Source organism: Callithrix jacchus, chromosome 6, assembly GCF_049354715.1.
Source record: "Callithrix jacchus isolate 240 chromosome 6, calJac240_pri, whole genome shotgun sequence".
Taxonomy (NCBI): domain Eukaryota; kingdom Metazoa; phylum Chordata; class Mammalia; order Primates; family Cebidae; genus Callithrix; species Callithrix jacchus.
In genome coordinates this window covers 94579927-94600251 of record NC_133507.1, presented here as the reverse complement: position 1 = coordinate 94600251, position 20325 = coordinate 94579927, and the positions used below count along the sequence as shown (strand labels likewise).

General features: G+C 35.6%; 1 protein-coding gene across 2 annotated transcripts in view; it reads right to left on the bottom strand.

Moving 5' to 3' along the window:
* The window catches only part of DARS1 (aspartyl-tRNA synthetase 1), a 78972-nt gene that overhangs the window by 11707 nt on the left and 46940 nt on the right, over positions 1-20325 (bottom strand). For both annotated transcript variants that reach the window (XM_035305020.3, XM_002749475.6), the window contains exons 6-11: positions 19217-19297; positions 18114-18173; positions 9225-9336; positions 8212-8346; positions 3868-4015; positions 21-167 (exon numbers count right to left, since the gene is read on the bottom strand). In XM_035305020.3, the coding sequence (XP_035160911.1) occupies positions 21-167; positions 3868-4015; positions 8212-8346; positions 9225-9336; positions 18114-18173; positions 19217-19297 (683 nt within the window). The remainder of the gene's footprint in view (positions 1-20; positions 168-3867; positions 4016-8211; positions 8347-9224; positions 9337-18113; positions 18174-19216; positions 19298-20325) is intronic.

Genomic DNA, 20325 nt, shown 5'->3' with positions numbered 1-20325 from the left:
AAAAAATCACAAAGACAAACCTCAGATCGTCTTCATCTCCCATTTCGACTCCAGCTTCCCTAAGCATAGCCAATGCTTCACAATATTCTAGTCTTAGAGTTGGCTCCAAAAATTTGAATGGCTCACACGGGAACTGTTTATTCACCGTCTGAATTTCAGTCTGAAACCTATTTGCAGAATTATTTAGTTAATAAAATGTATGAGATAAATGTTTCCCCCACAAGAGGTCACTGTGGCAATACATAAAATCAATTTTTGAATCTGTATATATACAAGGAAAAGCATTAACAAATCATTAAAGAATGAAATTTAAATACTTAAAATATTTAACACCATTTTTCAATCTCATGTTTTTGTAACCATAGTAACATCAAAGGATTAAAAATTTTCTTTATAACTCATATCAGTTAATATGGTTAGAAATGTAAAATGCCCATTTTATGAAGCATTACAAAAATCTGACTTTTTAATCCTTTAACAATTCTTGTTATCATGGAAGAAGACCAAATTAATGAATATTTGTCTTATCTTTTCCTATATGTATTACACTGCATGTTCAAGGGAGTGCCAATTTCTTTCCCATTTTGATAATCTCTATAGTACATGCCTACCCTATATATATATATAGAGAGAGAGAAGGTACAAAACAATGTTTACTGCACTGAGTTGAATTTCTGCTATGGAAGATGATATTTTATTGAGATTTAAAAAGTCTATTTTTGGCCAGGTGCAGTGGGTCATGCTTGTAATCCCAGGACTCTGGGAGGGGGAGTGGGGTGGATCACCTGAGGTCAGGAGTTTGAGACTAGCCTGGCCAACATGGCGAAACTCTGTCTATACTAAAACTACAAAAATCATCTGGGCATAGTCGGGAGGCTGAGGCAGGAGAATCACTTGAATGGGAGGCAGAGGTTGCAGTGAGCTGAGATCGTACCATTGCACTTCAGCTTGGGCAACAGAGCGAGGCTCTGTCTCAAAAAAAAATGTATTTTTGCTAGAGTATTTATGGATTAAATGATGGCTGGGATTTGCTTCAAAATAATAGGAAATGAGTAAAACAAAATTGGCCACAGTTGACAACAATTGAGATTGGCCGATGAGTTCATGGGGGCTCATTAGGCTATTGCACATCCTTTTCTATGTGTTTGAAATTTTTCCATCATTAACAGACTTGAAAAAAGTATGTTTATATTCTATATACAGAAAAAAGGATGTTTGTATTTTATATATAGAATTCTTTAACTAGAATTTACATTCTATTTTTTAAATTTCTAAGATAGGGTCTTGCTCTGTTGCTCAGGCTGGAGTGCAGTGGTGCAATCTTGGCTCACCACAACCTTGGCCTTCTGGGCCCAAGCAATCCTCCCACCTCAAGCCTCCCAAGTAGCTGGAACTAAAGACATGTGCCACAATGCCTGGCTAATTTTTTATTACTTTTTGTAGAGATGGGATTTCACCATGTTGTCCAGGCAGGTCTCAATCTTCTGGGCTCAAGCAATGTGCCCAACTTGACCTCCCAAAGTGTGAGGATTACAGATATGCATCACACCCAGCCTAGAATTTATATTCTTGAAATTAAAACACTATCATTTCTTGACTGGTCTTACAGACTTCCAGGGGAATAATAAAGCTTAGCCACCGATTTATTCAAATCTTGATATAAGAAGGATTAGAAAGACCCCATAATTGATTTTTAAACAGCCTTTCTTTGCTTTATATATCAACTCCCATTCATTATATGTTTATCAATGGTAGACATAACTAAAAATATGACTATTAATACTTTAAAATACATTTATACGTGTATTTTATACACATATACATACTTGGATATATATAATACATATATGTACAACATAATATACATTCATTTGTATCTGTATTTTTCTATGAGAGGTAAATACTAATGATAAACATGACAGGAACATGACACAAGCCAGATAACCTAATAAACAAGTGACACCTAAACTTAAAATTTTTAAATGACTTGAGGAACATACAAAGAAGCCTTTTATTTTCAAATTGCCACCTTAACTCTACTGAAAAAGTTCAGCAGTAACGGCATCTGAGTCCTGAGTCTAATTTATAAGTAGAGATTTGACTGATCCCAAGGACCCAAATTCATGATTAGTCTGTTATTATAAAAATCAAAGTGGAAATGTCAAACTCTATTATCAGTATTTTTAAAAAATGAGTTTCTGCAACTTTCTTGAATTATGAATGTGAACAGAAAATGAGAAAAGCTTTGTGTGTTCCTTCATTGTAGTTCTAAAGTATATTTCATCTTATAAGGAAAATATTATCAGTTTTTCCATGAACCATTGAAAATTGATTAAAATAAACTACATCAAAATGTTTTAGATAACAAAGATTAAAAAAAAGGCTTCCTGCAATTAACTAGCCATCAAAGGTACAAAGCTGCAGAGAATGCCTGGAAATATTGCTACTCATGCTACAGTATTATTAAATAAGATTAGTGATTAATTTCTACATTCTTTTTTTTTATTTTTTGAGATGGAGCCTTGCTGTGTTGCCCAGGTTGGAGTGCAGTGGTGTGACCTCTGCTCACTGCAACCTCTGCCTCTTGGGTTCAAGTGATTCCCCTGCCTCAGCCTCCTTCTGGTGCTGCCACCACATCCGGCTAATTTTTGTATTTTTTAGTAGAGACGGGGTTTTGCTACGTTGGCCAGGTTGGTCTCGAACTTCTGACCTCAAGTGATCCACCTGCCTTGGCCTCCCAAAGTGCTGGGATTATAAGTATGATCCACCACACCCAGCCAATTTCTGCATTCTTAAACATACTCATTACCTGTGCAATGCAGTAAATAAAATTCATATTTTGGAACTCTTTTAAAATACCAATGAAACATCAAACATATCAACAAAGAATAGTAAAATTGCTGGTCTTCAAATAAAATTTTAAACATGATCCTTTGTCAGTTATTAAAATGCTAGCTTAGACTATTATAGCTTACCTAATACTTGAAATATAGTCACAAATACAGAAAGAGAAAAAATAGACTTTCTTAACCAACGTAACTTGCTTCTATTTTCTTTTCCTATTTTCTCCATGTTAAACATCATCATAAGTAAACAACTTTCAATGATCTTTAAAGGGAAGAGCTATTTCCCAGTTTAGAATTCTATATAATTCAATTTTCTAAACATCTAGAACACATCTAATAGTTCTGTAAGTGTTAATTCATCAGATCCAAACAGGTTTAAACATCCTTTCAATCTACTGGTTTTTAATCTTTACTGAGCACTCAATGTAAATATAAACGGATTCAAGAATTAACCATATTTGACACAGGCTTAATTTACATATTGACAGATTCAGTTGACTGAAGGAACTTTTTTATCTCTATGGTGGGTAATAATACCACTTCATGGCTGAGGAAACTAAGGCACAGGGTTAAATAACCTGTACAAGGTCCACACAGAAAAGCAGCAGAGCTGGGATTTGAACTCAGGCTATCAGGATGTTGCTGAATGCAACCTCTTAAGCATTACCCTCACACTTATTTCCCAAATAATAAACTGTCAAAAGTAACACTTGCTCTACTTCTTGAGACATTTGGGACATCAGTATAAAGGAAAAAACAACAACAAAATACAGTTGGACTGTTCACAATGTTCTAAATTTACCCGCAAAATAGAAGTTAGTTGCGGCCCCAAATGATTTGGATCCAGAAGCAGTATTTTGAGTGTGGATTTTTCCAACCAATTAAATGGATCATCTAACTGGTAAATCTTTTTAAAATGTGTATAGAAACTTAGTTTACATGTTTAAATTGAAGAATTCTTTTAAAAGAGCCCAAACCAATTTGAAATCAAGTGTATCTAGGTATATAAAATACTTTTTACCTTTCTTGAAGTCCTTTAAATATTTGTACCATGGTGTCAGCAATTTCTTCCATAACTTCATGGTAATGGTAATTAAAAGCCATTTCAATGTCCAAACCAACAAACTCAGTTAGATGTCTATGGGTATTAGAGTCTTCTGCTCTGAATACTGTGAAGTTAATAAAAGAAATAAACAGCAAATACTGTTTTTAATTTTGGATAAATTGGGATTTAAATACAAAATTTTATTTAGGATTCCAGTGGTTTTATTTTCATATTACAGGGCTGGAAGGATCTCTGATAAACCATCTGTTTGCACATTCTCTTGGACAGCAAGTTCATTACAAACTCCTACAGTTCATGCAATAAAAGCTGTACCAAATGTAAATTAATAAGAGAGGTTCATGAGAACCCTGGGGGAATGCAAGATCCTATATCCTCTCAATATTTAAAAATACATTCAATTATGACCAAGATAGTGAGTTCTTCTCAATTCCATTAAAACTTGACTCAAATTAAGTCAAACTCTACAAATAAAGTAACAAACAATATTCCATTTGACTACAGTAGTCATTTATAGGAATATTAGTGATGTGAAAGATGAGCCAAGCTAGAGTCAGGAAGGCTGGACAGGATGAAAAGGCACTGAGGATATTAAGAGACATTAACATAAGCTCAGTCCAGCTCTTAATATCCTTGGTGTCTTTTCCTCCTGTTCAGTCTTCCTGACTGTAGCTCAACCCATCTTTCACATCACTGATAATACTCTTATAACACATCCTTGCTCAGAAACTTACAATGGTTCCCAAATGACTACTGTAGTAAGACATAAAATGACAAAAAAAACCTAAAACCATTATGCTTTCATAATTTAATCCTAACCTATATTTCTCTTAAAACTAACTTCTCTTATTTTTGTTTTCTTGTATAGTCCCTGCTCTTTACTTACTCTGCTTCCTGTCTAGAATGTCATTTCTGTTGTCTATATATACTAGTCTTTGAAGCACATTTCAGTTTGAATTTTCTTTTATGGTGACTCTAACAAACTGTTTTATTCCTTTTTACACTTACTACTTATATTATATATTTACATCAATTTGCTGAGTGTACAGACAATCTGATTATTCATTGTGAAAATTATTTGATTATTCCCTATGACTGTGATATGTATGCATGTCTTACTCAATCTTGGGAGCAGGCACAATGTTGATTTCCTTGTCACTCACAGCATGGGCTGCAAATGAACAGCATCAATACCCAGGAACTTGTGAGAACTAGAGAATTTCAGGCCTCCCCCAAGATTTACTGATCAGAATCTGCATTTTTTTTTTTTTTTTTTTTTTGAGATGGAATCTCACTCTGTCACCCAGGCTGGAGTGCAGTGGTGCAATCTTGGCTCATTGCAACCTCCACCTCCTGGGTTCATGCAATTCTCCTGCCTCAGCCTCCTGAGTAGCTGGAACTACAGGCACCATGCCTGGCTAATTTTTTATATTTTAGTTAGAGGTGGGGTCACCATTTGCCCAGGCTGGTCTCGAACTCCTGAGCTCAGGCAATCTGTCTGCCTCAGCCTCCCAAAGTGCTGGGATTACACGCGTGAGCCACCGTGCCCAGCTTCAGAATCTGCATTTTAACAAGATCTCCAGGTAATCTGTATGCATATTAACATTTGAGAAGTGCTGGCTGATTCTTCTTTTATGTACGTGATACCTAGCACAAGGTTATATATGTAGCAGGTGTTCAACAAATAATTTGTTAATAAATTCAAAAAATTAAGACCCTTAATATCCTGCCAGTTTCTCTATTAGCAAGTATTTAATTTTTATTAAGCTATCAAAAACATATATAAAATAACTTGGTAAGTTTTAAAGAATAAAGTAAAGCTGGCTTTTCACTTCTAATTAGCTTCAAAAAAGAAGCTACATGGTTATGTGCCTGTGCTTGACTTTTAGCCAACATTTCTTAAAAACCATATTAATATAATTTATTAAATATAAGATATTTGTTAGTTTCTAATGGACATCAGCATATTACCAATAGAAAGAACAGTACAAAGTAGTTTAAGAGAATAGCTCTGGAATAAAACTGGTAGCAAATTAGACAGAGGTACAAGAGTAAGAAGTTATAAAGGACAACAACATATATTACTTTGACCACTGCAACTACCTGTTCTTTAGTGTTGATGGGGAGCTGAAAAGAGTCCAAATGGGAGCTAATTATTTTCTAACTGCACTCAGGTTTATTAAAATATATACTTAGGTATATTTCAGATGGTGTATATTTTCAAAAAATGCATTTTCAGGACTTCTTCAAGGAGAACTACAAACCACTGCTCAAGAAAATAAGAGAAGACACAAACAGATAGAAAAACATTCCATGCTCATGGTTAGGAAGAATCAATACTGTAAAAATGGCCATACTACCCAAAGCAATTTATAGGTTTAATGCTATCCCCATCAAACTACCAATGACCTTCTTCACAGAACTGGAAAAAACCACTTTAAACTTCATATGGAACCAAAAAAGAGCCCGCATAGCCAAGACAATCCTAAGCAAAAAGAACAAAGCTGGTGGCAACATGCTGCCGGACTTCAAACTGTACTACAAGGCAACAGTAATCAAAACAGCATGGTACTGGTATCAAAACAGAGACATAGACCAATGGAATAGAACAGAGGCCTCTAGAGCAACACCACACATCTACAATCATTTGATCTTTGACAAACCTGACAAAAACAAGCAATGGGGAAAGGATCCTCTGTTTAATAAATGGTGTTGGGAAAATTGGCTAGCAATATGCAGAAAGCAGAAACTGGACCCCTTCCTGACACCTTACACTAAAATTAACTCCAGATGGATCAAGGATTAAAATTAACTCTAGATGGATTAAGGATTTAAACATAAGACCTAATGCCATAAAAACCCTAGAAGAAAACCTAGGCAAAACCATTCAGGACATAGGCATACGCAAGGATTTCATGACTAAAACACCAAAAGCAATGGAAACAAAGCCAAAATAGACAAATGGGATCTAATTAAACTTCAGAGCTTCTGTCCAGCAAAAGGAACAATCATCAGAGCGAACCGGCAACCAACAGAATGGGAAAATATTTTTGCAATCTATCCATCTGACAAAGGGCTAATATCCAGAATCTACAAAGAACTGAAACAGACTTACAAGAAAAAAACAAAGCCATCCAAAAGTGGGCAAAGGATATGAACAGACACTTTTCAAAAGAAGACATATAGAAGCCAACAAACATGAAAAAAGCTCATCATCATTGGTCATTAGAGAAATGCAAATCAAAACCACATTGAGATACCATCTCATGCCAGTTAGAATGGCGATTGTTAAAAAATCTGGAGACAACAGATGCTGGAAAGGATATGGAGAAGTGGGATCACGTTTACACTGTTGGTGGGGCTGTAAATTAGTTCAACCATTGTGGAAGACAGTGTGGTGATTCCTCAAGGATCTGGAAATAGAAATTCCATTTGACCCAGCAATTCCATTACTAGGTATATACCCAAAGGACTATAAATCGTTCTCTTTTAAAGACACATGCACACTCATGTTCATCGTGTCACTGTTTAGAATAGCAAAGACCTGGAACCAACACAAATGCCCATCAATGATAGACTGGACAAAGAAAATGTGCACATATACACCATGGAATACTATGTAGCCATAAAAAACAAGGAGTTTGTGTCCTTTGTAGGGACATGGATAAACCTGGAAACCATCATTCTCAGCAAACTGACACAAGAACAGAAAATCAAACACCGCATGTTCTCATAGGCAGGTGTTGAACAACAAGAACACCTGGACACAAAGAGGGGTGCATCACACACTGGGGTCCTTTGCGGGGGTGCTATGGGAAGGATCATGGGAGGGAGGATAGGGGAGGTATAATGTGGAGAGAAATGTCAGGTATAGGTGATGGGGGGATGGTGGCAACAAACCACCTAGCCATGAATGTAACTATGCAACAATCTTGCATGATCTGCACATGTACCCCAGAATCTAAAGTACAATAAATAAAAAATTTTAAAAATGACATATTCTCAAGATAAAAATTTTCTTCAGCATTCCTCTATAAGAACACATAATGCTTGTAATTGTATTCATATGAATGATGCTCAACTTTTTAAAGTACTACTGACCATACTTTTTTTTTTTTTGGGAAAATGTCTACCCAAATATATCATCTTTTCTACCTCAAAGTGTAGCATTTGTGTAGTCAGTAGATAAAATAATTTAGGGTTTCAAAGTGTCTGTAAATTATATAAGTAAAATGTGTTTCTAAAATTGTAACTACTGTACAATTTATCCACTTGGATAAAACATAACTGTCAAAATCTTACCTGGTCCAATACAGAAAACCTTCTCAAAATCAGCACAAATGCACATTTGCTTATACAGTTGTGGGGACTGAGCCAGGTATGCATTATTTTTAAAATATGACACAGTAAAAACATTGGCTCCTCCTTCACTGGCAGCTGAAATGTAAACATTTATATTATTATAATCAATTGTAAGCTTATCAATATAAACTTCTAATTAAAAAGTTTACGCTCAGGTAGTTCACTTTAAGAAAAACTGGAAAATAAAGAACTGCGGCTAAATCATATTCTATATATGTCTTCTTACACATGATTCTAAATCGTTTATATTTAAACCAAATTTACTTCTTTGGCTGTGCTTTTATTTCACTTCTGTGGATATATATGCTTCCTTTCTGCATCAATTTCAAAACTATTAAAGCCACTTTGGAGTTGTAAAATTAAAAAAAAATGAAAAAAGATATTTTTCATCATTTTTCCTTTTTAAAAAAAATTTCCCTGGGAGCTAGAATAATCATTTTTGTAATTATTAAGAATGCAATGTTCAATTTTGAATTTGAACCAAAATGCCATTTGTAACACACTTTCTAGTGTTAAACAAATCTAAAAAGGGTAAAATGATTAAGACAAGATTCTCATACAAGAGTAAGAATTAAGGAGATTTTTCCATCATTAATATTTACTGATTTTACAATGCAGTTTGTGCAAAACAAAACTGCATACTAATTTCAAAAGAAACCTATACAACGAAAGTGGTTCCTGGTGTAACTTCTGTAACAAGAATCTCACTTTGTGTGTTAGTGCCTCACTTTATAATCATTATAAAAAAATGACTCTTGGAATAAGAAAATGTACTTATTAAGGCTGGTGATATATGATTGTTGCTATGTAAGATGGTCTTCAAAACAGTAATCTCATGGCAATAAACCTTAAGGGACCTCTGGGATTCTCAAGTTAAAAATTTTATTAATATAAAGCAATTCTTGGAAAGCAAATTTATTTTTAAAAATTAAGAGAAATATTTTGAAGCATACCTGAAATAATTTTAGGAGTTTGGATTTCCACAAAACCTTTGTTAATTAAAGTTTCTCGGAAGAGATGGCAGATGCCAGACTGGAGACGGAAGACTGCCTGACTAGTTGATGTCTAGAAGATAGTAATAAAATCTAATCAAATCAACATAATTAATTACTAAACACTAACTCTGTGGGCTAGGCACTGTGAAAACCTAACAATTCTTGCTTTCAACATTTAAAAATTCTAATAATTGGGGAGAAGACAAAAGGACATAAATAAATACAATACAAGGCAAAAAAAGCATGCTGGAATATAATGACTACATATGATCATATAAAGCTATTTCATCAGAAATGCTTACTGAGCAGACATTTTAATTTGTAGGAATTCCATAAAAGAAAAATATTTCTTAACAATTAGTAAAACAACTTATTTGTGAATGGTCTTACTGCTTTTTTAAAGGCAACCCATAAAGTGAGACGTACCAATGTTTGTGCAGCATATTAATGTTCTAAATAAGATGTTGTTATTTGACAATAAATGAATAAAAAACATGTATTTAGTACTCTAACTGTCCAGCACAGTCACCTATTCTTTCTACTTTCTCTCTTTCCCTCCTTTCTTTCTCATTTCTCTGGTCTTCCTGTTTTACTTTGAGCCTCAATTAGTTGTGATGGTGACCAGAAAGCTCTAGAGGTAATTATCTCTACTTTAGACTAACTTTTGTCCACTTCTCTGGTCAAAAGAAGTGATTTCTTATCTTTAGGTCTTGCTTATTATATTTTTTAAAATAGCTATCCTATGGCTAGGTAGGTGTTTAGTAAAATAAGCCAACTCAGACCACCAAGTTAGCTGTGAATAGTTGAGTTAGGTGAAGAAACTGTCTTCTTAGTCTTATAAGAATTTCAATTACTTCTTCCATCTCAAAGGGCTCACCCCTTCTGCATTTATACAGTAGTATCCTGAGAAAATACTGTTAATGATGAAATAATTACATTTCTTTCACTTTAAAGAATGATATTTAAATAACCTTCAATTTCTGCAGATCAGATAAAAACATTCGGGTAAACTGTTCATATTCAAGTAACATTATTTTATAGTTCACATTTAAAGTTACATCAATAGTTTCTCATAAAACAATGAAAACCACTTAAAAGATCTTTATAATTTATTATTTACTTATTCATTTTTAAGATGTCTATATTTAAACTAAAGAAAAAGACTTGTGGCTTTTTTCACATTATGTGGTTTAGTGAAACATTTGGTTCATCCAATCAAAACAAATTGAATAATCTTCTGCTTTCAAAAACCTAGTGACCTATTTAACAAAGAGCTGTTTCACTGTTACTGATAAATGTAGACAGATGTATTTCAATTCAGAATATGTTCTATAAGAGGGTCACTGAATACATTTTATTGCCACTTGCCTCTTAGCTAACTCAACTAAACTGCAACCTCCGCCTCCTGGGTTCAAGTGATTCTCCTGTCTCAGCCTCCTGAGTAGCTGGGATTACAGGTGCCCACCACCATGCCCAGCTAATTTTTGTATTTTTAGTAGAGACCAGGTTTCACCATTTTAGCCAGGCTGGTCTCGAACCCCCGACCCCAGGCAATCTGTCTGTCATGGTCTCCAAAAGTGCTGGGATTACAGGTGTGAGCCACAAAGCCTGGCCTAAACTCACTTCAACTAACCAAAATTTTACTAAACAGAAATTACACTATGAACTGGTTGTCAAAAATTATATAATATGAATAAAAACTTCACCAATTATGTTTTAAAAAAATTGTACGGTGCCCAGATTCTTCACTTCCTGATTGTATAAACAATGTGTAACATTTATGGAGAAAATGGATCTGTCATACATAAGAAAAATCATTTTTTTCTCATTAGTTTCTTCAAGACACTTGCTAATTGCTAGGAGGACAGGGACCTACTTGATTAGACACTGAACAGTTAATCACATGACAATTCCAATACATCCTAATTTCCACCTAGCATTTACATACTGGAGAAAATTCTCTAGCAGATTCTAGCTTTTAAGTGGTTTAATTTGAGAACTGCCAGTCATAGAGGTGAATGGGAAAATAATTAAAGAAAAAGAAATTACTAAATGTAAGATGTTTTTTAAAAGTAAATAACAAGGAAGAAAAACAAATATTTCAAAATAAATCCTCAACTATTTTGATTATGTTTCTTACTACCAAGAATACTTATTAGTGCAAAGAGAATCATATTGTGCTAGTGAATTCAGACTAGCTATCTCTGCTGGTTATAATAAGATAAAGAGTTAATATTAAGATTAGTATCTTGTAAACTCTTTGCCCAGAGGAAAATATTGTTCTTAGGCCCAGGTTGGTCAGTTAATTTAGCAGAGGAAGAGTACTAAGCAGACTGCATCAGAGTCTTGAGAAACTTTTGCACCTAATGCTGGGTCGTCTTTCTACATTTATTCCTCCTTCAGAAAGTATTATTGTTACATGAGAGAACAATACAACATAGTTAAAATAAGAAATGGAAAAGGCATTTTTTCCTCTCCTGGTCAAAACAAGACACTTAGGGTGAAACAGATCTAAAGAGAACCAAAATCAATTTTTTATAGACTAATTTTAAAACTGTTTCCCTATTACATATTGATTACTACAATCGACTTCTACATGTGTTTAAGAATTTGATAGTTAAGGTAAAAATCAACAATGATCCAACTTGTCAGTAAGATTACAGAATGTATATAACAAAATTATGTTTAATAGGGTAATTATATATTAAACCTATTTCAAATTAAATGCTTCTAAAATACATAAAGTGAATGCAATATGTTAATTTCAATGTAATTATATAACAACCTTATTTTCAGTTCACAAGGAATGTACAAATACCTTATGTATTTATCATTTCTATACTTACCCTTACCTTAAGATACATAAATGATCAGGAAAAAGGCTTTATCACTGAAGTTATAAACCATACTAATGATATTAGTTTCCTTAATGTTTAAATCTAAAAATTGTTTTGGGTCAAATATTTTAATAATACCATAATATGTGAAAAAATAGTACTCCTCACTCATTCAACAAATATTTATTATATGCCTACTGGCACTGGGCTAGGTGTTAGATAATAATGGTGATTACAGAGGGCATGTGAGGTAGAAGACAAACTAAACAGAAAGTAGAAAACTAATTTTTCTATAGTTAAAAAGTTACTTTTAGAAAAACAAAATGGAAAACCCAGTTCTTGAACTTTAGTTTTAAAGAAGCTTGACATTCCTTATATTAAAATAATATTTTAAAATTCTATAGCAAATTTTCCAAAAGTATGTTTATTAAATTTAAAACACTGATAATCTGTATTACACAAAAGATCTGAAATAAGGGGGAAAACAACATATTGCATTTGTATCCTTCCCTGTGGACCCCATAGCACTAGAAGGCAAACATTATATCTTTTATGGAGAATAGAGGCAGGTACATGGAGAGAAGTAAGAGTGCTGAGAGAAAGAATTCCAATAGAAGACAAAAATTCAAACAAACCCAAACTTTACAATACAATCTTTAATAGTATTTAGCTCCTTACCATCCTCACAACAAATTACTTCCATGTTGTATTAGACTTGTAGCTTTTAAAATTACCTATTTAAGTTATCATCTTAACTATCACCTACTACATCTTTTGCTTTTAATGGCTGCAGAGAATTCCTGTACATTTATGGTTTATCATGTTACAGGGACACTACTGTGAAGCTGGACTAGGGGTCAGGAAAGACAGTAGATAGAAAAGGCAGTGGGAAAGACATTTCTAAAATGATATCTGATTTAATTCCAAAGGGAACTATCATTTTTAAAGATCAGAATTATGTAGAACTTTTTTTATTTTTTTAGACAGAGGCTCACTCTGTTGCCCAGGCTGGAGTGCAGTGGCATGATTTCAGCTCACTGCAACCTCAACCTCCCAGGTTCAAACGATTCTCCTGACTCAGCCTCCTGGGTAGCTAGGACTACAGGCGCATGCCACCATGCCTGGCTAATTATTTTGTATTTTTAGTAGAGTTGGGGTTTCACTATGTTGGCCAGGCTGATGTTGAACTCCTTACCTCAAGTAATCCACCTGCCTCAGCCTCCCAAAGTGCTGGGATTACAAGCATGAGCCACCATGCCTGGCCAGATTTATGTAGAATTTCTATTTCCTTCTTTCTTGTTGCCCAGGCGGGAGTGCAATGCCATGATCTCGGCTCACTACAACCTCTGCCTCCCGGGTTCAAGTGATTCTCCTGCCTTAGCCTCCCAAGTAGCTGGGATTACTGGAGCCTGCCACTATGCCTGGCTAATTTTTGTATTTTAAGTAGAGACTGGGTCTTACTACATTGGTCAGGCTGGTTTTGAACTCCTGACCTCAAGTGATCCACTCACTTCAGCCTCCCGAAGTGCTGGGAATACAGGTATGAGCCACTGCACCAGGCCAGATTTATGTAGAATTTCTAATCAAACAAAAGTAATCTCTGAGAGAAAGAATCCAAACTGTCTAAAATTGCTATCATATTACTATAAGAAGGGGATTCCAGCTGTGTGTGTTCAGGTTAACCCTGTGTCAACACATTTCAACACATACCCATCCATTCTAATGTATGACAAAAATGCTAGCAGATCAAGTATGTATGTCCCTATGGAGGGACCCTGCAATACAAAAACAGTGCTGAGCATCCTTAAAATATTTTTCTAATTGATGCATTCATTCTGAGGTCAACCGTTATGACATCCCTGAGGATACCTCCCCTTGACTATTTCAGATTATCCAGATCTACTTTCAAAGAACTATAGCTGTGGTGATCAAACACCTATCATTCTCATGGCAGCCCTGAGGTTCCCAATCTTCTGTCCACTGCTGACACAGACCAGTATTTCTTAAACTTGACTTCTGTGTTTTACTATCATTTCTGTCATACTGGGTACCTCCTGTACTAGTACATAATATTTTCTTGTAAATCATGTTTTAAAACTTAGCTAATTCTAAGCAATAATATCCATGAAAACATGAATTTTATTTGCTGGTTAAATTGTATAGCTATTAAAATAAAAAATGTTCATCTGTTTAACACCCAGAAATCACTGTGCACCTCCCACTGGTAAAGGTACCATACTTGGGAAAACACTGCAAAACCACCAAAATGTCATGTAAGTTTCAATATATTGGCATCAAAATGATATTGCCAAGATAATCTCTTATACTACACAAGTATAAAGCTTCTCTTAAAGAGCTGAGATTTTAATTTTTAGTTTGGAAAATATCTACTGAAAGTAATAAGCTAGGCAATGTGTTAGAAAATGGGCTCTTGATTAAAAAGTATCTAATTTTTCTTTGTTTCGATGTTTTATGGCTTTGTTAATAGACAGTTTCAGGGAGATATGGCAAATAGGCTTATTTCCAGTTAGTGGAGGCTGCACTGAGTGTTGTGCGGTGACTTTAAGCTCATCAGGAATAATACGTATGTGGTCTGTTGTGACTGATTGGAGGCTTTTGCCATGAATGTAGGGGGAGAATAATCTCATGTAATTGCTCTTGACTTAAGGGGTTAACTGTCTGTCCAAAAGAAAAGAATGGTGAAGACAAAGGTGATGAATTTCAAAACAAAAATATGTATATGCTAAGATGAATCCACACCATAATAGCAGATACTTTTCATTCCTCAACCCACAGGGTTAAAGTAGGGTTCATTAGTGACCAATAAAATAGATGCTCAGATAGCTATTTTCTTAATCCCTGATGCTGAAATATACCTAAACATTCAGAAAAAAATGTTACAGAATTACATAGTAGGAGCTATGTGATAGTGTGATTTCAGAGGTGGCACTGAGGAAGATGTGGTATATTAGCAAATGAAGGGAACTTTAGGGAAGCCACAGGGTCTCAAGTGTTAGGTTGCCCATGAGTTGAATTGCCTATCCCCTTGGCCATGTGAAACCAAGTGGCAAAAAAGAGCTGATGATTCACCTTTAAGGATGGCCCAGTTTCTATGCTTACCTGGCAACCCAAGGGAGAACATCCCTATTAAGGAGACCTCACACTACTAGTCTTATCTCCCCAACAAAATGATGCGTTCTTTGAAGGTGGCCAATATATATTCCACAGTATAAGAAACCTGTAATATGAACATAATAAATATTTTGTAGACTAGACAGCTATAGTACAGGGGGTCTAAATAAAGAAATAGACTGTAATTTTGAACCAACTAAAGTAATCCATTTGTATTTGGGAAAAGTACTTAAACAATGATTCCCAAGAGGGGAGACTAATTATTTACTCCCAGGACAATCTTCACCTATGCCTAAGAATGAGGCGAGATAAAGGGAACAATTCTGATCTAAATGGAACTCTCTTGAATAAGTTCCCAGAAAACCCTCCTAACAACCTGCTAACCTAGGAGGATGAAGCTAATCTGCCATGCCAATCAGAATAGGAGCGATGTGAGTGCTACGTATGAAAAGGGTGCCAAAGACATTTTAATTCACTTTTCTAGGAATGAAAATTGCTTTAACCTTCTTGGGGGCTGGAAGGTGAAGTATTTTTAATCTAGGCACATGCCTGGAAAGTTCAGAGAGAAAACAATTCATATGAGAAAAAAGTTAGGCTACACTAGTACTAAAAGGAGGATGTATCTTGGAACATTTGTATTATAGAAGGAAAACGGCAATTTTGCCTTTTATTTCCAACTTCTTTAACCCTTGACTTTGCTGAGAGTCTATAAAAGAGCTAGTAAGGGGCTAAATTAGATTGTAGTTTGTTTTTTATTTTTACTTGTTGAGACAGGATCTCATTCTGTTGTGCAGCCTGGAGTGCAGTGGCACAAACACTTGCCTCAACCTTCTGGACTCAAACGATCCTCCTGCTTCAGGCTCCTGAGTAGCTGGGACCACAGATGCATGCCACCATACTTGACTAATTTTTTATTTTTTGAGGAGATGTGGGTCTTGCCATGTTGCCCAGGCTGGTTTCAAACTCCTGGGCTCAAGCATTCTTTCCACCTTGGCCTCCCAAAGTGTTGGGATTACAGGTGTGAGCCACTGCACCCAACCAAGACAGTAGTTTAGAAGTAAAATAAGGTGCTTAAAAACTTAATACTAATGTACACAGCACGTCTCCCAAAATGTAAAGTCAAAGTAGGAGTTAAACACATGAATGCTTGCAAAGGCCAGACAAATAACATGAATGAATGAAACTAATGATATTTGCAGGGTGGGGCAGCGCAAAGCAAAAGACAGTGTAAGAAACCTGTATATGCCCCATCCAGCATGCTAGCTTATGTGCCAGATTCTCCTCTTTTAAGAAAAATCATCCAGATTTTAATGTGAATATCAATTTTTTCAATGATGGCAATGAATCTGAACAAAACAAAACAAAACAAAACAAAACAAAACAAAAAACCCACAACCAAAAACTCCTCAGGCCAAATTCTAGAGGCACAAACCAGTAATAACTTGTGTGAACAACTAGCAAGGGCAAAATACAGAATGATGTCTAACTCCTGTGGCCAACATACATGAAAAACCTGAGGTTTATAGGTACTTTCAAGAGGACTCTTGGTTACTGCTTGTTTTTTTTTTTTTTGAGACAGAGTTTTGCTCTTGTTACCGAGGCTGGAGTGCAATGGCGCAATCTCGGCTCACCGCAACCTCCGCCTCCTGGGTTCAGGCAATTCTCCTGCCTCAGCCTCCTAAGTAGCTGGGATTACAGGCATGAGCCACCATGCCCAGCTAATTTTTTTGCATTTTGAGTAGAGACGGGGTTTCACCATGTTGATCAGGATGGTCTCGATCTCTTGACCTCATGATCCACCTGCCTCGGCCTCCCAAAGTGCTGGGATTACAGGCTTGAGCCACCGCACCCGGCCCCTGCTTGCTTTTTCTATACAAATTAAAATGGAAAAGGTAACAGACAAAAAGCAGATAATTAGGAATAACATGAGTATATAATAAGGGTAGACTCACATGATAGTAGAAGAGCCAGGAAGAACTCTTAAGGTGACAAAAAATTTGAGCTTGAGGTAGAATATTTAAGTAAAAAAGGAAGATGTGGTCAAAACATTAAGAAAGAAAGATGACAATAGTTTTACTACGATAGTGATGAAACCACTGAAGTCTCTTTCACTTGCAACCAAACCAGAAAGGGAAATAGAAGACCCATGAGATTACTGCATAAACCACCAGAGCGAACTGCTTCCATATTTTTAATTCTGTGCTCCAATCAAATTCAAAGGATTAAAGCATTAATTACTCACCTCCACTTGGTCGATCTAAAATGTGCATTTAATTTTTTTCATAACTCTGTAGTGATATTAAAGGTTATGTTTCTACTTGCTGAATAACTTGTCTAAAAAAGGATATCACCTGGAAGCAAGATCATTTACTGGCTTCAAATTCATTTGTCATTTTAAAACAAGTCAATATCCTGTTAACTAGTTTAACCATTCCCTGTTGCCTGCAGTTCTTTTCTTTTTTTTTGAGAGGGAGTTTCGCTCTTGTTTCCCAGAGTGCAATGGCGTGATCTCGGCTTGCCGCAACCTCCCAAGTAGCTGGGATTACAGGCACGCGCCACCATGTCCAGCTAATTTTTTGTATTTTTAGTAGAGATGGGGTTTCACCATGTTGACCAGGATGGTCTTGATCTCTTGACCTTGTGATCCACCCGCCTCGGCCTCCCAAAGCGCTGGGATTACAGGCGTGAGCCACCGCGCCCAGCCGCCTGCAGTTCTTTTTAGGGAACGGTCAGTCATAAAAGAAAACTGTTTTCTGTATTATCATACGTACAGTTAGGCAAATACCAATTAGCTTTATAAGCCTGAGACAGATATGGTATTCCCTGCCCCTCTTGATATCAGCATAATGGCTTTACTTAATAAATAAATGAGGCATACCCTAAGATCAATGACTCTGTTGTCTAATCTTGTATCCTGGTTAACAGTAGCTCTTCCTTCCTGAAAAAAAAAAAAAGAAAAAGAGAAAACACATTTTACTAACATTTTGAGGAGCACAAAAGATTATTTTTAATTGAGTAAGACATGTGTACATTAATATTATGCCCAAAAATCGGGGATCTCGAATAATGGTAGAAACACTAAGTGGGGCCAGAGAGAAGTTAGCATTAAAAGAGATGGAAAGAAGAGAAAGAATCAACAGTTATTAATGCTTTCTTTCCCTCCTCCACCCCTCAAAGCCTTGCCTCATTATTGGGATATAAGAAAGATTCACCACCCACTTCTTCATTGATTCCTGGATTTAACCTGCTAGCCCAATGCTGAATAAACTGATAAAAGCTGATGTAGAGTAGTGATTCTCAAAATGTGGTCTGGGGAGCAGTGAAGGTCCCTGAGAATTTTGAGGAGTTGAAGTCAAACTTATTTTTTCTTTCTCACTCTTAATGAGTGTATTGAGCAGTTTTCTAAAGATTCTATGATGTGTATTATCACAGTAGAATGAATGCAGAGGCAGTATGAGAATCTAGTTGTTGTGTACTGTCAGAAATTACAAAGAATTGTGGTTATATAAACAGAATGTCACCTGTAGGACGAGGTGGTCGAGTGGTTAAGGCAATGGACTGCTAAATACAATGTCACTCAATAATAATTGTTTTTTGCTTTAAACAACAGTAATTTTTTCATAAAATTTATTAGTTTCATTATTTACATAATACTGCATATGCAAACATGCATGCAATGTATATAATAATTTTTAATAAGTAAATATTTAAAAATTGTTTTAATCCACAATACTGTAAACATTGATACATATACCAATAAAAACAAAAGCTTGTGGGGTTCTCAGTTATTTTTAAGAATGTAAAAGGCATTCTGATATCAAAAAGTTTGAGAATTGCTAATTTTAAGAGTAAATTTATATAACAATGGAGCTCAAATCAATTCACAGGCATCCTTAGTACAAAAGTAGGGCATCAGGTTTTCAATGTTCTGCAAACTAAATATACAGAGGAAACATAATATTTCATAAGTGTAATTTTTACCTCTTCTCCTTCTGCCTCAGGCCGAACAGCATCATCCAGCTGCAGGGGCAGGCGGGGTTCAGCCAAACTGATCACATAAACCTGAAAGTGAGAGAATGCCAAAAATAGTAGAAAGCACACAAAGTCTGTATCTTTTGCTTAAAAAACAATCTACAGTTGACTAAAGCATGAAGCAATGTTTGCATACATCTTTAACTGAAACTACTGCTGAAATCAAACAAGATGACACAGGTTTTCTCAACTTGATGATTTGTTTAAAATAAGGATAGTAATATTTTTTGCCTATCTTTATGGTTATTAGAACAGTAACATAAGATAACATATATAAAAAATATTTGTAAATTCTGAGGTGCCTACCAATGAAATGAGTAATGACTGGGGTGTAGGCACTGGCTTACAGTCTAGCTATGTCAAAAAAGCTATGGTTAGGGTTGGTGCTATGGCTCACACCTGTAATCCCAGCATTTTGGGAGGCTGAGGTGGGGGGATCACTTGAGCCCAGGAATTCAAAACCAGTCTGAGCAACATGGTGAAACCCTGTCTCTACAAAAAATACAAAAATCAGCCAGGCATGGGCACATGCCTAACATCCCAGTTACCTGGGTGGCTTAGGCAGAAGGATCACTTGAACCTGGGAGGCAGAGGTTACAATGGGCCAAGACTGCACCACTGCACTCTGGCCTGGGTGAGAGTGAGACCCTTTCTCAAAAAAAACAAAAATAGGAACAAAAACAAACACAAAAAAAGCTATTGTTAGGGAAATCACTTAATCTCAGAGCTTCAATTAAAACAAAGTCTGCTATAAGAATCAAACAATATAAAAATGAATAAAAAATAAAAAAACCCAAAAAAACAAAACAAATAAAAAGAATCAAACAGAATAATAAACGTGGAAACTCATATGAAGGAGCAATTAACATATGACTTGTTGTTATTTATTTATTTATTTATTTATTTTGAGACAGAGTGCCACTCTGTCACCCAGGCTGGAGTGTAATGGCATGGTCTCAGCTCACTGCAACCTCTGCCTCCCGGGTTCAAGTGATTCTCCTGCCTCAACATCCTGAGTAGCTGGGACTACAGGTGTGTGCTGCCACACCAGCTAATTT